This window comes from Zeugodacus cucurbitae, chromosome 2, assembly GCF_028554725.1.
Source record: "Zeugodacus cucurbitae isolate PBARC_wt_2022May chromosome 2, idZeuCucr1.2, whole genome shotgun sequence".
In the NCBI taxonomy this organism is placed as follows: domain Eukaryota; kingdom Metazoa; phylum Arthropoda; class Insecta; order Diptera; family Tephritidae; genus Zeugodacus; species Zeugodacus cucurbitae.
Genome location: NC_071667.1, coordinates 24,451,895 through 24,470,899, shown reverse-complemented (window position 1 = coordinate 24,470,899; position 19,005 = coordinate 24,451,895). Strand labels below are relative to the sequence as shown.

The 19,005-nt window shown below is 37.6% G+C and overlaps 1 protein-coding gene and 1 long non-coding RNA gene across 9 annotated transcripts; one reads left to right on the top strand and one right to left on the bottom strand.

Annotated features, from left to right (window-relative positions):
• Window positions 1-546: 546 nt before the first annotated feature.
• LOC105217779 (probable ubiquitin carboxyl-terminal hydrolase FAF) lies at window positions 547-18,969 on the bottom strand. 8 transcript variants are annotated; one of them, XM_011192959.3, is made up of 21 exons: window positions 18,437-18,969; window positions 17,065-17,342; window positions 16,604-16,931; window positions 15,902-16,050; window positions 14,831-15,816; window positions 14,368-14,625; window positions 13,683-14,282; window positions 10,188-11,567; window positions 8,364-10,126; window positions 7,981-8,296; window positions 7,688-7,841; window positions 7,407-7,557; window positions 7,022-7,330; window positions 6,836-6,947; window positions 6,662-6,771; window positions 6,183-6,534; window positions 5,518-5,777; window positions 4,884-5,454; window positions 4,396-4,803; window positions 3,099-3,240; window positions 1,518-1,753 (listed from the first exon to the last, which is right to left on the bottom strand). In XM_011192959.3, exons 3-20 carry the CDS (start codon window positions 16,861-16,863, stop codon window positions 3,115-3,117), a joined length of 8,265 nt encoding a protein of 2,754 aa, XP_011191261.2. In that variant the 5' UTR covers window positions 16,864-16,931; window positions 17,065-17,342; window positions 18,437-18,969; the 3' UTR covers window positions 1,518-1,753; window positions 3,099-3,114. The 8 variants fall into 8 exon arrangements, 6 of the variants coding, with proteins under 6 accessions (XP_054092125.1, XP_054092119.1, XP_054092123.1 ...); XM_011192960.3 differs by having other exon boundaries at window positions 3,141-3,240; XM_054236150.1 differs by lacking the exon at window positions 3,099-3,240 and having other exon boundaries at window positions 547-1,753; window positions 17,045-17,342.
• LOC128919809 (uncharacterized) lies at window positions 1,760-2,759 on the top strand. Its single transcript, XR_008469943.1, has 2 exons — window positions 1,760-1,893; window positions 1,963-2,759. It is a non-coding gene; the product is annotated as an uncharacterized LOC128919809 (long non-coding RNA).
• Window positions 18,970-19,005: the final 36 nt, after the last annotated feature.

Here is a 19,005-nt window from a genome sequence, read left to right as displayed (position 1 = left end):
CTTCTTGCTAATTATTTCGTTACTATGTATGTATAATGTCGCTGCATTTCTTATACATAAATATTCATGTATTTAGTTTACTATTTTTTTTTTATTTTTTTTTAACTTTATTTTTCAAGTATTTCATTATTCCGAGTTAGTTTGCGTTTTTCTTGCAGAGCAAAAAGTTATGAAAAAATATTAAAATTAGTTATGCGCTCTCCAACATTTACAGTGACTCTCTTACATTAACTTCGTTTTGTTTGCATATAATTTTGTGTGTGTATATGTGTATTTTCCAGCAACACCGTGTCTTGTAACGTAAGCTTATGGCCGACAAGTTGATCAAGCGCATATGAAACGCAACATAACAGCAAAATTTCCAGCAATAAATGAATTTTTGTTAGGTGTGTTAGGTATGTAGCCTTTGCTTGTGTGCTCTACCGCTTCTAACTGACCTTCACTGACTGCACTTCAATTTAATTCTATAACATAATATTTTTTACATTATTCTTATAACTCATGCAGTTGTGTGTGTTCTCTGTTTATGTTTGTTTTAAATTTGTATTGCTAATTATTTCGTATGAATAGCTTAATTATGTAGTTTATAACTAGTGTGTGTTGTGTGTCGTTTTAAAAAGCCTGACTAAGACTCTTCTCCGTTGTAACTTGCGCCGACTTTAAGCGACTCTGTAGTGTACTTCGTGCATCCCAGTATGCGCCAAAAGATTAACTACATGCTAGAATACGCCGCTAACTAATGTGTATGTGTAGTAGGAGTAAGTAGTTTGCTAACCTTGCAAATTTTGTAGCCTGCTTTTAGGCGCTGCACCATTTTCAGTTGCTCCCCAAGTCACATCCGCAAATTTTCCTCTCGCTTACTATGCTATATCCCATTTGCCTTCCTCTTCTACTAACTATCCCACACTCATTCTTCTTTTCTCTCTCTCTCTATCATCACCACTTTCTCCACAGTCCACTCCAACATTTTGATTAGCATTTGGTTTTATTATTTGCAATATTTTGTATTTATTTTATTATCATAATGAATAAATTAAATTAATAATATTTGCATCTTTGTTTTGTGTTTGTTTGCTTTGCTTCGCTTTCATTTCGCCTTTCCTTCATTCTATATGCTTGTGTTTGTATATATGTAAGTGTGTTTGTATTTGTTTCTTAAACGTTGAAAAACGCACGTTTTACGTATATTTTTCCATTTCTGCTCCTTTCATTTATTATTAATATTTGTTGTGTTGTTGCATTTATTGCATGTGTGTATGTGTGTGTGCCATTTCTTTTATGTATTTTAAAACTTCATCTACGTTATCGATTGTTGTTCATTGAGTGCTGTTGTTGTTGTTGTTGCTGCTGCTGCTGTTATATTATCGCCATTCTCCAATTTGGTTGTTGCTTTTGTTGCTGCTACTGCTGTGAGTGTGTTGATTAGTGTGCTTGTTGTTGGTGCAATGCAGGCTGTAGCCGGTGTTGTGGTTGTTGCTGTTGCAATTATTGTATTTACAGGCAAACTGATTGAAATCGTTGTTGTTGTTGTGGTATTTGTTGATGTGGCTGCCGTTAGTGCAGCTAATGGAACTACAGCCGTTGGTTGTGATTGATGTTGTTGTAGTTGTATGAATGCAGGCGACATTATTGCCATTGTCTGCTGCTGCTGTGCTGTCAGCGCTGCGTGTTTGGGGTTTTCGATGTCTTGGCCAGTCATCATCGTCGTCGTCACTGTAGTCGTTGTCGTCTCACCAATGCCGCCGCTGGTGGACTGTGTGTTCGTATTAACAATTAATGAAAAATTAAAGAAGCAGCAATATGGTTGTAGTGGTTGTCATCATGAAGCAGCCGCGCAGGCGTATGTAAAATGAGAAGGAGAGAAATTAACAAAATAGTACATATGAAATATTTGTAAATATATTGTTAACAAAATTTCGAATAAAATTTAATTTTTGATAATTTTTTGTTTTTACAACACAGCCAAATAATTACAAAAATCATTTTGCAACGAAATAGTTAAATCAAAGCATTTACAATATTAATTCGTAATCAAGCATCAAACGTTTTTGCAACCTAAGAAAATCTAAGCCTAAGCTCAAGTTCACAACACAGGAACACAGGGCGCAAACGGCTGGCACAATCAGCTAGTTCAAACAAAAGCTAAGGGACACGGTGAATAGAAAGCAGTGAAACGGTGTATGTGTGTTTGTGTACATACATACATATGTATTAGTGGTGTTTGCGTCAAGCGTGAGTGTGTGTATGTCCAGGGGTCAGAGGTGCTATTTTCAAACGCTTTTGTATGTAAATGTGAATATATATACATACATACATACATTTACCGTATAATTTAGCATCCTTAGAAAGTTCTAGTGTTCAAATTAATTATCAAATTCAATTAATTATTAAATTAAATTAAAAAAATAATATTCATTAAACTAAAAAATAATAATCATTTAATCTTGACTATAAAAATGAAAGTAATTGTAAAACATATTTAAATAATAATAATGGTACAATACAGAATAAATAAGGAAATACATTTTTTGTACTTTTTTATATAAAATGTGAGATATAATCAAACTAAAATTAAATAAAAAAATAATAATAATCAAATACTTTATATAAATAGCGAGGGTTGATCTGATGAAGCACTCTTCGAACACAAAAACACCAACTAATCGCGACATTTGAATGGATTTGAGCACAACATTTACACAACAAAAACGAATTTATTAGCAATAAAGCTGTAAAATAGCGTAAACAATTTTGCAAAATCTATAAATAAACGCTTTTACGTGTTTATCTGCATTTGTGTGTGATCAAAAGCAAACGCAGCAATGCAGTGGGTGAATGCAGTGAAAACAATACACAACAATACACGCTGCAATACACAAATAATGCTGAATAATGTCGCATGATAGTGAATATTATTATTAATTAACAACACATCTTCAAATGCTAAACAGACAGGCGTGTGAGTGTGTGCACGTATGTATGTGTTGTACATATGTAGTTATGTGTGTGGGTGAGAGTGATTGCCCCTGTGATTATTGGTTATCTTGTTACAGTTGATTTGCATACAAAGCGAAAAAGAGAATTTAAGTTCAACTAACATTGCGCTAATGTAAATTATACTAAACGGCTTGAACTGTTACCACGTTGCTGTTGTTGTTGTTGTTGTTGTAGCTGATGGTGTTGTTGTTGTTGATGTTGTTGTAGCTGCTGTTGGTGATGTTTACTAATTCCCAAGGTACGCTAATGAGGCATATATATATATATATATATATATATATATATATATATATATTGTACATATATGTAAATATATATCAATACATAGGGCGAAAGAGAAATAGTTTTGTGTGTATATGTATGTATTTGTATGCGTGTTGTTGTTCAAATTTGTGTCATTTTTAACGTAAACGTCGAGATGGAATATAAGAATAGAACGGCCAAAACAATTAAGATCAGATGAGTTTGTTCCAAAATGGCAAAATGCATTAATGTAAGGTATAAATTTCAAATATTAATCAAGATACTTTTGTTAAGAACTAATTGTTGTTTATTTTTCAACACTTAACATTCAAAACTTAACTTGGTTAAATTAGTAGAATGTAGTTATTAAACGCTATCATGGATTAAAGGTGTTATTAGAGATTGGTTAACAGCAGAAACATGTCTTACACAACTTATGCATAAATATATATGTATATATGTATATCAGGTATGCGTTTGTTTTACACAATTTATTTATATAAAATTAGTTTTACTTTGAGGCAAAATATTTGCAAAAAAAAATTTTTTAGAAAAGTTAAAAAAGTTTATAAAATAATACTTTAAATATGGCCCACGCCAATTTATTTTTAATTTTTAATTATTTTAATTTTTTAGAAAGACTTTTTATTTTTTGTTTCGTTAGTAAAAATATTAATTTTAAGTAATTTAGTTGTGTTTATTAATAATTTCTTTGGATTGCCGTTTTAGGTTAGCCAACTAATTTACATTAATTAGCATTCCTAACATTATATATATACATATGTATGCGTATTCTACAACCTACTTGTGTCGTACAGGTCTTAGTAGAAACAACTGAAAACACATGTAAGGATAAATTCTAACCTCAAAATACTTATACGAGTATACTAACATTTCCTATACACATCTATACAATTTAATACCCAAAGCATATGAAACAAAAAAGTATAAAATTTTAAAACTTCAACTGTGTAAACAAAACAATAATAGTAATAATAATAATAATAACGATAACGATATTCGTACGGATAAAACACAAACAAAACTAATACGCTAGTAGTATGCTTGAAAAACTCATTTACCCGCTGCTCTGGTATGCTTAGGAGTGTACGAGTACATTAGAAATGCTACTGTCGACTTTTAGGGGGGAATTACCGTTTTTGGGGATAGCGTCAGCTGTTTCACACTGGATGTCAAACCGTTTATGTTTGCATCTGTGTTAGCTTGTTGTTGTTGCTGTTGTTGTTCCGTGCTATTTATCGCAGTCAATACACCACCACTACTAGTGGTGGCTGTAGTTGTAGTTGTTGTTGTATGACTATCAGCCGCAAATGAATTCGTAGCAGTCCAATAACCAGCAGTACTGCTGCTATTCACCGGTCCCACCATAAACGGTTTGTGTGCTGGACTAGCGGGTACTACTGTATCACTTGTTAACGTATCACCCGCAACGGGTGCTTGCAGCGTCTGTGTAATTTGTTGCTGCTGCTGTTGTTGTTGCTGCTGCTGTCGCTGTGACTCATCGGTCGGCTCTATGTCCGACTCATTGGTCTCCTCTTGTTCCTGTAAACATGTAAACATTGATAAAAATGCATAAATTTCAGTTAGTTGTAGTTGTGGTGTTGCTAGTGTTGTTAGTGTACCTCTTCGGGGCATAACTCATACGCCATAGTGCACGTATTCTTAGCAGATTGTGAACGTTCCAGCATATAGCCGTTTGTGTTGTCATTGCTCTGGGCCGGTGGTGACCATGAGTACGAATTGTATTGGCAGCTACGTTGTCGCTCCAATTCATCTTGCAACCATTCCACTGCCATGGTCCAATGTCGTGCAATACTGGCATTCGAATTAAGCATCTGTAGGGCCACTTGCGATTTGTGGAATAGTTGTGTAAGGCATTTGATTATTTGGTATGCGCGCTTTTGGTAATGCGTCTTTGTGCGCTGTATCGTCTCCAGCAGGCCTTCACGCTCCTCCGCCACACCGTTGAGTGCATTATGTATACGATGATTTTGCCACGAATCTTCGATTAGCAATATATGCAACAATAATTCGGTATGATGACGCATATCGTGACAATAGGCGAAACCGCATTGCCACAACAGTTCGGTTAACACAGCACGTGAGAAATGTGGATTCTCCCAGCTGCAATACTGCAGCAATTTTATGCCTTCCTCACCAACAGCTGTGTCCTCTATAAGTTTCTTAATATAGCTATATGTACGGAGAAAGATGAGTATTGAGAATTTCAAAAGTTATACTAAAGTCGTGTCTTACCCCGTTCGATTGAATAGAATGTCAGCACATTCTGGAGATAATGGCACCAATTCTTCACGCCTAATATTTGAATCCTTAAATGGATTCTCAAGTGGTTGTGCATTTTGATTCGAATTCTGGCATTTATCAGAAATATCGCTGCAACGTATTAACTGCGAAACCACCTGATGCAGTTTGTTCAGTTCGGGATATTGATATTTTATCGATGGACCGGGACCCTCGTCCAAAGCGACTTGCATGAATATGAACGGCACATTCAACTGTAATTGAATTAAAAAATAATAATAATATTAAAAAACTAATAATATTATTAAAATATATAATAATAGTATTGAAAAATTATAATAATATTAAAAAAAAATTTTAAAATTAAAAAATAATAATAATAATAATACTATTAAAAAAATATTAATTTAACAAAGATTTTATGTATATTTAAAAAAAATATATATTTTAGGAAAAAAGTATAGATATATTAAAAAAAATGTTTTATAAATAACTAGTCAATTAATATTAAAAATATATTATTTTACTAAAAACGCCATTAACATATATCATATGTACAAAATATATACAATACATATTATATACAAATTCACAACAATATATCAAATAGACGAGAAAAATTTAAAAAATAACAAAACAATTTGTCACTCTTCTCGTACCTTCAATAATTGCTGCTTCTCTGGTATGCCCAAGCCCACATACATACTAAACAGACTAAAGTAATGCGGCAAATGTTTGCCATAATCGACGGCTTCACACTTCAACAAATCCAAAACGCTTACTAAAATCTGTTCACACAAATTGCTGCCTTCATAGCCAGCCAGCGGCTCGTCGGCTATGGCAAAGTGACAGAAGAAAACCACCAATTTGACAAATACAGTTCGCACTTCCGGCGAAGGTGCCATCAATATATATTCACCCAAACGGGATGATGGATTGAGTAGAGCATTGGCGGCGAACCATTTGCGCACAAGCGAAGAAAACCGTATGTGATGTGACAATGTGTCGTACCTGAAAAGCGTAAGCAAATCGAACATAAGTATAATTTGAAATTTCTAAAATCGATGTAAGCAATAATTTGTTTATCAACTAAAAACGTTAGATCTATGTACATAAATAGTATACTAAGCCAACATACCACTCGATAACTGGTCCTCGCAGCGATTTTTTCGTTCGAAAACCGGTGTGAAATAAGAATTGCGATGCTAGTTGAACGCCTAGCAATGAAAGCTCCTCAGCAGCTGGTGTCTGTGTCCGTAAATATAGAAAGTAATTATACATATCAAAACCACATAATAGCAAATTGTCATACCATTTTGTCCGGACGTGTTGATGGTATACTACAACTAACTAATTTCTTAATAAAATTAAAGAATTCCACCGAGAAAATACTCTTCGAGTGCAGAAATCGTACATTTTGGTGACTGTAAAAATAGGTACAGAATTAAAATAAATAAAAATCAGTCTTTATGTTTCACATCAGGCATTATGCACTCACCGCACGCTACGTTCGATTGGCTTTGGCAGCGGTAAAACGAAATTACGACTTTCGGCCAATGACAATTGCTCTACACAGGGTTCGAATTGTATGGGTTTTTGATCGCAACGTGTATAGAAGAGCATATATGCATTCCACCAACGCTTCTGTCGCCGGTATTGCATGCGCTTCAAATTGTTATCGTATATTTCGCCCATGTAATCACCACCGAAGCATTGCGCTTTCAGTTCTTCATCCTCGTGCATTTTACATTCACTCACTTCGCCATCGTCGAATTTATACCATTGTTCCTTGCCAGTGGAGGGATTTCTAACAAAATATAATGTTTAAGAGTAATTAATGTTATGTCAATAATATTCTCAACATGCTATATGGTGCAACTTACTTAGAAAGTATGTAACTAAAGTAATGGCCACCGGAGGCCTGTCCGCTATGTACCACAATGCCACTCAACTCATATTTTGTTGTTTCGCCATTCGATTGGCAATTATCGCCCACCTCAATGACTTCACCCTCCAATTTGGCTAAGCCCGAAACTGAAAGAAAGGTATAATACGGTTGTTTTTTGGTTAATTTGATTAGGAAACTCGACAACAACAGTGTTGTTTTCATTAAATAAATGAACTGATTGCCGTGTTCACTCGAATTCGTGTGATTTTCACCCACCTGTATACGGTTCCATATCAAGAACACGTGGGAACTCAAAGTAATCATTAAATTTAATGGCGCAAACGCGCTCGTAATCGTATTCGAAACGTTTTAATTGAATTGCTAACACAGGCGGAAGTTTTTTCACACACAACCGCTTAATTGTAACTACCTGAAATATAAAAGATATGAGAGAAATTGAGTATAATGTGGGCATTTAAATGAAATAAGTTTTGAGAATATTAATCAATATCACAAAAATCCGAAACCTTTTTAGCCAGATAGTTATGTTTTTGTTATATTGCACTTACTTTTTTATCACATTTATCACAATGGTATGCATCAGCGCCCTCTAACAGTTCACCTTTGACATACTGCTCAAGCGATTCTGTTAATGAGCTATGATTTCGTATATCCACACTGAACACACTGAACGGCTCCTCCTTGGAATAGCGATGTGGGCATTCCTGGCAAATCTTCTGATCGCTAAACGAGCCACCCAATGTGGCATTCATCAATTGCGTATGGCCCAATGCCTTGAGACCTTCATCCAGACTCTCGAAGAGCGACATAAAGAATTCAACTGCATCTTGTTGTTCGCGTAAGTTAACGGGTTCACCTTGTAACCTAAAAACAGTATGCAGTATGAGTATATAGTATATATAACTACACAAGCCAGTTTCGTGCAACTCACTTAAAATATGCCCACAAGCCGCGTGGCACATAATACTGCAACGAACTGTGACCCAGATGGGCAAATATCGCCTGCACATATTTCAATATGACTACATGATAGTTCTTTCGCACATCAGTACCGCTGCCATTATCTTCACCGTTACCGGGACTGGAAAACAGCGCACTATTTATACTAGCCACATCTGTTTCGCCGCTGAAATCTTCATTCTCAATTGTAGAAGCACCGTCGGCCTTCAATATGCCGACACGTATGGATGGCACCATATACAATTGTTGTAACACTGAATTCATGTAGCACGTGGCGCCGGCATTCTTCAAACCACAAAAACCTTTAACGGGTCGTGGACCAACCGGCGGCAGAAAGTCCCACTCACGCAACGGGTCCGTATCGGTACATACGAAATCGATCAGCGTATTGGTCAGCAATTTCATATTAGGAACACAATTCTGGCAAAGTGCTATCAAGAAATCGCAAGCCGCCGCTATGGTGTGGGGACTACGGCAAACGGGTGGCGGTGATGTTGGATTTTGCAATTTGTTGAACTTACGTAAGTGCAGGTATTCACGTGAAGCCGGAAAGAGGAAAATGTCAATAATCTCGTCGATCAGTTCGGTAAGTTGGGACTTTGTCTCTGGCGACAAGAAGAACATCAACTCTTTGGCCAAACACAAATGACCCTCCAATAGATCTTCATGTACTTGTATGTCACCGGTATGTATAACATTTTCACGTATCTTCTGCAACCAATTGATCTCCTCGGTTAGCAAGCCATCACCAATGTTGAGCGGCCAATTGCACACACTGCCATATGAGAGTGTGCGACAGAGCAGTTGAAAGAAATCGGCACATGTTGCCTCGTATTGTGGCACTAGCGTTTTTAGTGAATTCACCAGCAGATTAACCATATAAGCGAATGGTCGTCGATCGCCGGCACAGTAAGTGCACGAAAGGAACAACTGATCGGCGGCTATCTGACGCACGTGACGCGATGGATTCTTCAATATAAGCGATGTAATGAATTTCGGCCAAATGGGATCGTTGTTTAACGCTTCGTTAGCGCTCGGATTAAGTACCAATGAAATGGTTAGCACTTCGAGAGCCTCTTTACACATGGCAAAATCCTGGGCATCCGGCATTGTGATGTCATTAGCAAAGTCATTTTTATTACCCAACGCTTGCAGATTGCCACACGATGATGACCAAGCCAATTGGATGACAGCCTTAATGGTAGCTATATCTGGGCAGGACCACTGCAGTGTCGAGCTGAATAATATGCGACAGCGTTCTCCTTCGGCGCTGGCGGAAAGCATTTCCGCGGCTAAATTTTCAGCCAATTTTGTGGAGATGGCGCGCATGGTGCTTTCCGAGTTGTTCGGTATCGAATTCAGTATTTGCTTAAGTATTTCAACTTGTGAACGTGCGCCTACATCGAAGTCACGTAACATCGGCTCGTCGCCGACTCGCGACAGCACATAGCCCACAGTGTAGAGGAACAATCGTGCCAGGTGTAGCACACAGTGAAATGCCGCACGTTTGGTATGCATATCGGCATTGGGTAAGAAATTGTTTTTGGTTAACAACTCCAATATGAAATGTGCACAGCCCGAATGTAGCCAGGCCGATTGTACTTGCATTGCCGCCTCGCCGTAGGGATCTAAAGCCGGTATCAGCAGACCATTCAAAACGCCCAAATTGTATAGCACCTGCGCGGGTGAGCCATGCAGAAATAGCATCTCAGGCGTGCATTCCTGCAGATTAATCTATACAAAATAATATTTTATTGTAAATAAAATGTAAATTTTTCCGAAATTCCTTTATTACCTGATCACCATCAAAGGTGGTTGTATTTTGCACAATAACGCTGCCATTGCCTACGCCCACCGTTTCAGCCTCTTCTTCTTTAACAACGCCACTTGGTATGGCGCTGGTGCCAATGCCCGCTTCTACCGTCACTGCAGCACTAACAACGTCGCTAACGCCGCCCTGCAGCTGACCTTGTACGCGGCACATGGTTTGCAGCATCTTTACGGTGTGCCAATCGCACGGCAACAAATGCAACAACGATTTCGCGCTCTCACGCAAACGGCCATGATCCAAATCGCTGCCCAGTTGGTAGAGCTTCAGAAAAAACTCGGTATATTTGTAATTCTGTGCGATGATCACACCGGGCAACGTGCTCTCCGACTCGACGCGTTGCATGTCGGGACAGGGTCGTGGCGGTGAGCCGGTGCTGGAATCGCTCGACGAATCGGGGCTACTAGCCAGCCCTGGACCGACTGGTGTCAACTTTGCTGTGAGTATCATTTTATCGCGTATGGCATACTGATACAGTGGATTGATCTCATCGCTAATCTCAATAAGTTCACCATTATTGTAAAATAAATCGACTTTAATGTTGGCTGGCGAACTGCCTTTAATGCGTTTCAATAAATTGCGTTTGAATGAGGCGACCGTTTCGTTACTGTGTGTCGTCACTTCGATGTCATCAATGGGCCGGCCGGGATTTTGAAAGCGTATATAGAGACTAGTATTCTTGCCGCGTGTCACCCGACTGAGAGGCAATAGATAGCGATCGCCATTAAATGAACGATCACATTCTTTTATATACTCTTGCAATACTTTGATAATACGGCACATTTTCTCAGCTTCAATAAAACGATCCTTTATATCCTTCGAATCGGCATCGGCTTGACTAGGATCATTTGAACTGTTACTGCCGATCGTTTTACCCAAAATAATTATATTACTATAATGTGTACGTAGTCGTTCACAGCATTCGGCAATGAACATTTCATGAAAATCACAAATACTCTCCTGTAAGCGCGGCCCCAGCGCTGTTGAAACCTCTTTAAGCAGATCAATAGCCTTATTGGCGATTTCTTCACCACCTGTGGTTATTACACGCCACAAATAATCCTTGCCAATGAGATCCTCATTGTCAAGTATATAACCGCGATGTATTGCTTTCAATTTATCCTCTTTGGAGTTGACCGCTTTGAAGAAGCGTTCGAAACATTTTATGCCACTCTCCGTTAACAATTGCGGATCGAGTTGTAAAATGTTGTTTTCGAAGAAGTCTTTATTTATGCCTGGATCCAGATCGGGTTCTTCGCCCATTAATTTACCAAACCAACGAAAACATTCTTCACGATCACTTGGAAATACTGCATTCACGGCCAGGCAGTGCCATATTTGCTTAGCCTGTAAGAGAGATAAATACACAATTTAGTAAATTTATTAAAATTATTTTACGCTTTAAAATTAACTGATATAAAAACTTAGATTGGGCTAATTGCTAATAGATTTAGATTGAGGTATAAGACCAAGGGCATGATTCAAACAATTATAACATTTTTGGCGGAAAATGATAAACCGACTAGTGTAGAAATTACTTTAAAAAAGCTTATCAAGTTAAGTTGTTGCGTGGGTCATCCAGAAAAGTCAAGTTTGTCAATTGTATATATGTATATATATATTGATACCGAGAGCTGAAGAGGGAAGCGAGACGCATCTGCAGACAAAAAAAGAAAGAGGCCGAAATGCGTGAGTACGAAGAGCTTGAGAAGCTGGCAGACAGAGGGAATGCTCGAAAATTTTATGAAAAAATGAAGCGACTTAACGAAGGTTTCAAGACCAGAGCATCCTCATGTAGAGACCAAGGTGGTAATCTGGTAACCGATGTCCAGGGCATACTGGGATTATGGAGGGAAGACTTATCCGACCTGCTGAATGGCAGTGAGAGTACAACACCAGGAGATGGCGAACCCGATCCCCCAATCGATGACGATGGAACAGATGTTCCATTACCCGACCATGAAGAAATTCGAATAGCAATTTCCCGCTTGAAGAACAACAAAACAGCGGGGGCCGATAGATTACCGGCAGAACTATTCAAATACGGCGGCGAAGAACTGATAAGGTGCATGCATCAGCTTCTTTGCAGAATATGGTCGGAAGAAAGCATGCCTGACGATTGGAATCTCAGTGTGCTCTGCCCAATCCATAAAAAGGGAGATCCCACAATCTGCGCCAACTACTGTGGGATCAGCCTCCTAAATATCGCATACAAGGTTCTATCGAGCGTACTGTGTGAAAAACTAAAGCCCACCGTCAACAAACTGATTGGACCTTATCAGTGTGGCTTTAGACCTGGAAAATCGACAACTGACCAGATATTCACCATGCGCCAAATTTTGGAGAAGACCCGTGAAAAGAGGATCGACACACACCACCTTTTTGTCGATTTTAAAGCTGCTTTCGACAGCACGAAAAGGAGCTGCCTTTACGCCGCGATGTCTGAATTTGGTATCCCCGCAAAACTAATACGGCTGTGTAAATTGACGTTGAGCAACACCAAAAGCTCCGTCATGATTGGGAAGAACCTCTCCGAGCCGTTCGATACCAAACGAGGTTTCAGACAAGGTGACTCACTATCGTGCGACTTCTTTAACCTGATGCTGGAAAAAATTATAAGAGCTGCAGAGCTAAACCGAGAAGGTACAATCTTCTACAAGAGTGTACAGCTCCTGGCGTACGCCGATGATATTGATACCGTTTGTTCTGCTTTTTCCCGCATGGATAAGGAGGCGAAGCGAATGGGTCTGGAGATGAATGAGGACAAGACGAAATATCTCCTGTCATCAAGCAAACAGTCGGCGCATTCGCGTCTTGGCTCCCACGTCACTGTTGACAGTCATAACTTCGAGGTCGTAGATAGCAATTGAACAGCAATTGAACAGTAAAGTCCTCTCTCGACGAACCAAAATCAAGCTCTACAAGTCGCTTATCATTCCCGTCCTGCTTTACGGTGCAGAAGCTTGGACGATGTCAACATCAGATGAGACGACACTAGGAGTTTTCGAGAGGAAAATTTTGGGCAAGATTTATGGTCCTCAGAACATTGGCAACGGCGAATACCGCAGACGATGGAACGATGAGCTGTACGAGTTATACGACGACATTGACATAGTTCAGCAAATAAAAAGACAGCGGCTACGCTGGCTAGGTCATGTTGTCAGAATGGACGAAAACACTCCAGCCCTGAAAGTGTTCGATGCAGTACCCGCCGGAGGAAGCCGAGGAAGGGGAAGGCCTCCACTCCGTTGGAGGGACCAGGTGGAGAGCGACCTGGTTACACTTGGGATCTCCAACTGGCGCCGAACTGCGAAGGAGAGAGAGAGGTGGCGCACTATCGTCGATTCGGCTATAACCGGCTAAACGGTTGCAACGCCAATCACATACATACATACATATTGGTTTGCCATCATTTGACTTTGCTAACTCTTTCATCACAATCTTCATAATCTTATTACTCACCTGTTCGGCACATAACCACAACTGTCCATCCTTCAGCAAAAACTTCAGAAAATCTAAGCGCTCTTGTATTTGCATATTATGCGGATATCTTCCATCGATACATAATGTACTCGGCTCCACATTCGGTATCTCAGCGATCATCGTGCGTATTTTATCCATATACGTTGTTAAACTATTCGTCACCAGAATCACCAGAGTATAGTCGTTTTGCAAACGCTCGATAACTTGTTGACGATTAAGTGTTTGCTGTGTACGCGGTGCATGACTGGGCAAAGAATCATATAGGCAGCAGATTTCACGTATTAAACGTAAGGCGGGCAACACCCAAATATCACCACTCTTCAATTCTTGTACACATTTATCCAACCAAACTATTTTTTGCGCGTCACGCTCCTGCGAACAGCTGTAGTCTAAGATTTTCACATGTGCCACTAAAGCTTGATCCAATACATCTGGTTGTATTTCCTGACTATGTGCCAGCGTCCAAAAAAGTTTCAAAACTTTTTGTGCCATTACCCCATTTTTATCGTCTTCGGCTAGGCGTCTGATCAATTCGAGCAGTCGCTCACGTTGACGCTTATTAGCGTTTGTCATGCTGGTCTGTTAATGAGTTGGAAGATGGAAATAAGAGAAATTGTTATTCTTTTGTATCCAATTTATACATTCAACTTATTATATTTTCTACCTGAAAGGATTCGAACAGATGATCCAGTTGTTCGGGTGTAAAATCCCAAGCCAATTTCGCCAAAAGATCGTGCACATTCTTAACAATCGCCTCATGTTTACCCGCTTGTGCACGCCAAACTGCATCTAAATCCTCGAGCGTCAATGCATGCTCTTTAATCAGAAAGCGTATGATCTTCTCCAACTTCTCCACATATTGCGGTTGATGCAGTGAATCTTTCAGAACAATGCCCAGTACATCAGAGTCCTTAATCCAGTTCTGTTGAGATGTGAAAAAAATTTTATAAATTTTCTACATAATATTTTCGTAAAAGTGTAAGTTAAAATTAAAAACATGAACTAACTTTTGTTATTTAATTATGAAAAAAAATTTGTACACGAAACTATAATTTTAAAACACAACTTTTTTTTTTTTCTACCAATAAAATATTAACTCCTTTTAAATATAAAAATTTGTTACTCACAGCCATTCGTTCCGCCGTCAACCAGTCCATTTCATCGTCGGGCAAACAGTGTTGTAATTGCTGCGTGCGATGTGAATAATATGAAACGGAGCTAAGCACCTTGTTTATTTCGTTTAGTGCATTCATTTTGCCATTGAAACTAGATACTTGTAATAGACGTAGTATCATTTTCAACCGAAACATTTCCAGATCTCGTATCAAATCCTCCTGTCCTGGCAAACGACTTGCCAACAAACGTGCCGACTTAACAATGCCGTTAATGTAGTCGTTTCGTCCCTCTGGTTTCGCTTCGCGTTTCAATTCATCATCGGAGAAACTATCTAATAGGTCCAGTACCACATTCCAAATTGGCATAAAGTATTTGGCAATAGTAGCAGGTGTTAGTAGTTCACTGCACTGTCCGAATGGACGTAGTAAACTAAATATCAAAGCCAGTGTTAATTTATTATCCTGACTATCGTCGGACGCCTGCGACGATTTGCTGGTCTTGCTACTTAAATCCAGGCCGGATCCCGACGACTCGAGTCCACTTTGCTCTTGATTCTTTTTTAACAACTGCAAACCACAATTAAAACGTTCCAGCAGATTGTCGAAACCACCTAACTGACCGAAACGATTGATTAAATCAACAAGCCAGCCACGTGGATTTTTAGGCTCGGGTGGTGGTTTGGCAAACATTTTATTAGCGTCTAATACGCCCCAAAGGAATTCTGGTGCAGCAAAGCAGCTGGGTTGACGTGCTGCGTTAAATGTGTTAAACTTATTCTCCGGATCAAATACCATTGCTAGCAAATCCAATAAATAGGGATTATCACGCGGCATATGTATGGCAATTAAATGTAGTAACTTGCCGCAGGACAATAAAATGCAATGATGAATATTGTATTTCCATGAATTAACCGCCTCGTCGGTAAGGATTTTCGAAAAGGAAGTAGTAAGCGCATTGCGATAGAATTCAACGCATGGTTCGCAATCATGATCCACACCTGAAACATAAAATAAAAAAATTCATAAATTCCTTGAGGTTTGTATTTTATTTTTTTTTTATTTGACTTAAAAAATTGTACATACCTGCAGCTGTAAGCGCAATTGCTGCGTTAAGCAATACTTCCAACTCCTGTTCGGGCAGTACCGGTACTACCCAACGTGGATTTGAGATCTTTTGTGTTAATGAACGCAATTTTAACGTAGGAAACGATGAAATCAGTTTTTCGGGCGTTCTTATAATCAAAAAAGAAAAATTTATTAATATATTTTGTTGCAATAGCTTGAAAAATTGTAATTTCATGAAAGTGAGAACAAAGATTAGGTATATTTTAAGCATATTATATGACTCATACATTTGATATGTATAAATAGTTGTGTATTGTACGTTTTTATTGCCTAACATTTAAATTTCTTCGTCATTGTATGTATTTGTTGATTTATGCTATGATAAGACGCGAAATAATTTAATATTTACTCAAATAAGTATGTAAAAAATAAATATTCCAAATTTTTTTTAATAAAAAAAAACATGCATACAAAATTAATAATAGTAAAAATAAATGTTTAAAATGTTGCAAGGCTTCAGGCAATAATATGCGAGAATCGAGTAGTATCGTAAAAAAATGTTCAATTGTTCTTGATTGCATTTTTGTCGTTTAAATACATGTTAAAAATAACGTAAACAATGTGGTCACTAAAGTCAAAGGAAAATATTTATAAAGCCCTCTAATAATGTATAAATCAGATAATAAAAATCGAAAGAATCTTACGGTAATAGGAACTTACATGTTGTCCACAACAGCGTTATTGGTGGTTGCCTCTCCACACAGTGCATTTGCGTCCGGATTAACTGCAGAAGGTGTAGGTTGTTCTGCGGTGCCATTGTTCACACCTCCGCCACTGCCACCACCAGTAGTATTCCCAAGGGTTGTGCCACTATTACTATTTAAATTGCTATTTGTATTTGCCGTACCCACATTGGAATTATCGTTACCGGTACTTCCACCTCCCCCGCCTGTCTGGCGACCGCGTGTATCAAACGTCATTTTTTCGTGGTAGTTACGAGAGGCACTAATACTGCTGCACTTTGTCAATTAAATGCAACTTCTCTAATCTATTTGAAATATTTATTCGTTAATTTTTATGCATCAAACTGTTGACTCTTTTGTAATATTCGTAAGTTGAAATGTATAGCCTAAAACTTGATTTTTGGTAGAATTTAAATACCTTTTAACGATTTTAAATACCTTTTACAGCCACCGCCGTATCCACAGGAGCAAACTTTTGATTTTGTGCTTCGTTGCTTTAGCCGTTGTAACTTTTTTGTGATGGTTTCTTTTAATTGCTGCTGCAATAATTATTCCTTTGCTGCTCAAATTATTGCTTTATTTTTAATTATTGATTATAATTAATTTGAATATAAGTAGGTTGCTGCGCTTTTACCTACGTGACCTTTAATTAAACACAGATTGTTTACTGATGTTACTATCGGTCATTTACATATTCAATACATAAAATCCATTTACTGCAAATAAAGTTAACCAACAAAAGGAAATTCATCAGAAACATTGTAACAGAAATCACTACAAAATCTGGTAAATTGCGAAGAATATAAATGTAACCGCAAAGAAAGATGGAATTAGTCAAGAAAAACGGAAAATCGATACTAATAAAATTTGTTAGTTGGTTTCACATTTCTCATTTAATTGTTATTGCTTATTTTTCCACTATATTGGTTCTTCAAACACTACAATACTTTATTTTAAATTTATTAAGCTTTATAGTAATATTATATCACATTGTTCTTTTCAATATTCAATAGCAAGTTTGAGTCTACTTATTCGAAACAAAATTATATGTAGCCTCATCTCAATTTTTTTGTCATTTCTTTTTACATCTATGTATTTAATGTTTTAACATATAATATTTATTCACCATTTCTAAGTTAAAATATATTATTGTGCATACACACAACTTTTTATTTATAACCAATAGGTTTGAAGTTATTTTATACGACACCTTATTATAACGCACCGGTATGTCATTTTGTCAGATGCGTTATATATTAACATATATCACAGAATTATTAATTGATATAGGTTTATTTTTACTTCGAATTACGCACTCATCTAAGTTCCAAAAGAAGTCGTAAGAGAAATTTTGCATGTATAAACACAATGTAAAAAATTCAGTTGCATATCGATTATTGATTTTTATATCCCTATTTCCTTTTCACATTTCGATGTTCGTCTCAGCTGCGCACTTTTCGTTGTTTACTCATCACTACTCGTTTCTTCGCACAAAATTGTTATCTATTTACCTTTTACTTCTAATTCGTATAAATGCAATATTCGTTTATGTTTACAACACTTTTGCTAATGCTTTTGATAATCTTGTTTGTTTTCTTTCATTTTTCCCCAACAGCGGACTATTCAAAAGCAAACACAGAGAATCTTTGCAATTTTCTTTCACACAAAGCCAGTCCGTTATCGCGCACTCACTCTCCCTACAGCTGTAATCTACTAATTTTCCTGTCTTTCTCGAATGCATTCTTTTCGCCGTCGTTATGTCTTCTTTTTCGCAATATCATATTATTTCTTCCTTCCATTCCTAACTCACCATTTTTTGCATCCGCCCTATTACCATTGAATTGCACTCGAATTCCTCTTTGTCTTGATTTTGCAATTATTTGACCACTTTACAATTCTTTACCGTAACTTTGAACAATTCCCAATTCTCACTTATCCTTGGAATTGCCACAATTGCCACTCGATCTTCTCAACTAGAACTTCCAATCAAGATATTTTTTTTGGAAAATTAGACAATTTTCCATATCCCGCAAGTAAAATCAGCCGGCCAGCAGACAAAATGGCGACTTAGCCACTGTGGTGAAATAGGATCTTCCTTGCTAGACTCTTTGCTGCTCCGCTTTGATTTTTCCTTCTTTACTACCTTTCCTATTTTCACGTAATTTTTTACAATCAGAAATTACTCGTTTAAACAATTTTTTCACGAAGTTTAACACCTTTCGTTGTTGCTGAATATTCTTTTCCGTATATTAATTAAATTTAAATTCTTTTATTTAGTACAAATTCCCTTTGCGTCGTTTTACAAAAATCAGTCGACACTTTTCGGGAATCGTTGCAAAAAACTTGCCGAGTTCTTTCGAAAACAGACGTCATTCGATG

What these genes read in the sequence shown, in the direction of transcription:
- LOC105217779 (XM_054236150.1), bottom strand. Translation starts at nt 16,863, where the DNA reads ATGACGTTTGATACACGCGGTCGCCAGACAGGCGGGGGAGGTGGAAGT. An exon ending in AATTGCGCTTACAGCTGCAG is followed by an intron (nt 15,817 to 15,901) that starts GTATGTACAATT and finishes TTTATGTTTCAG; the next exon opens with GTGTGGATCATGATTGCGAA. An exon ending in CCAATCGAACGTAGCGTGCG is followed by an intron (nt 6,948 to 7,021) that starts GTGAGTGCATAA and finishes CTATTTTTACAG; the next exon opens with TCACCAAAATGTACGATTTC.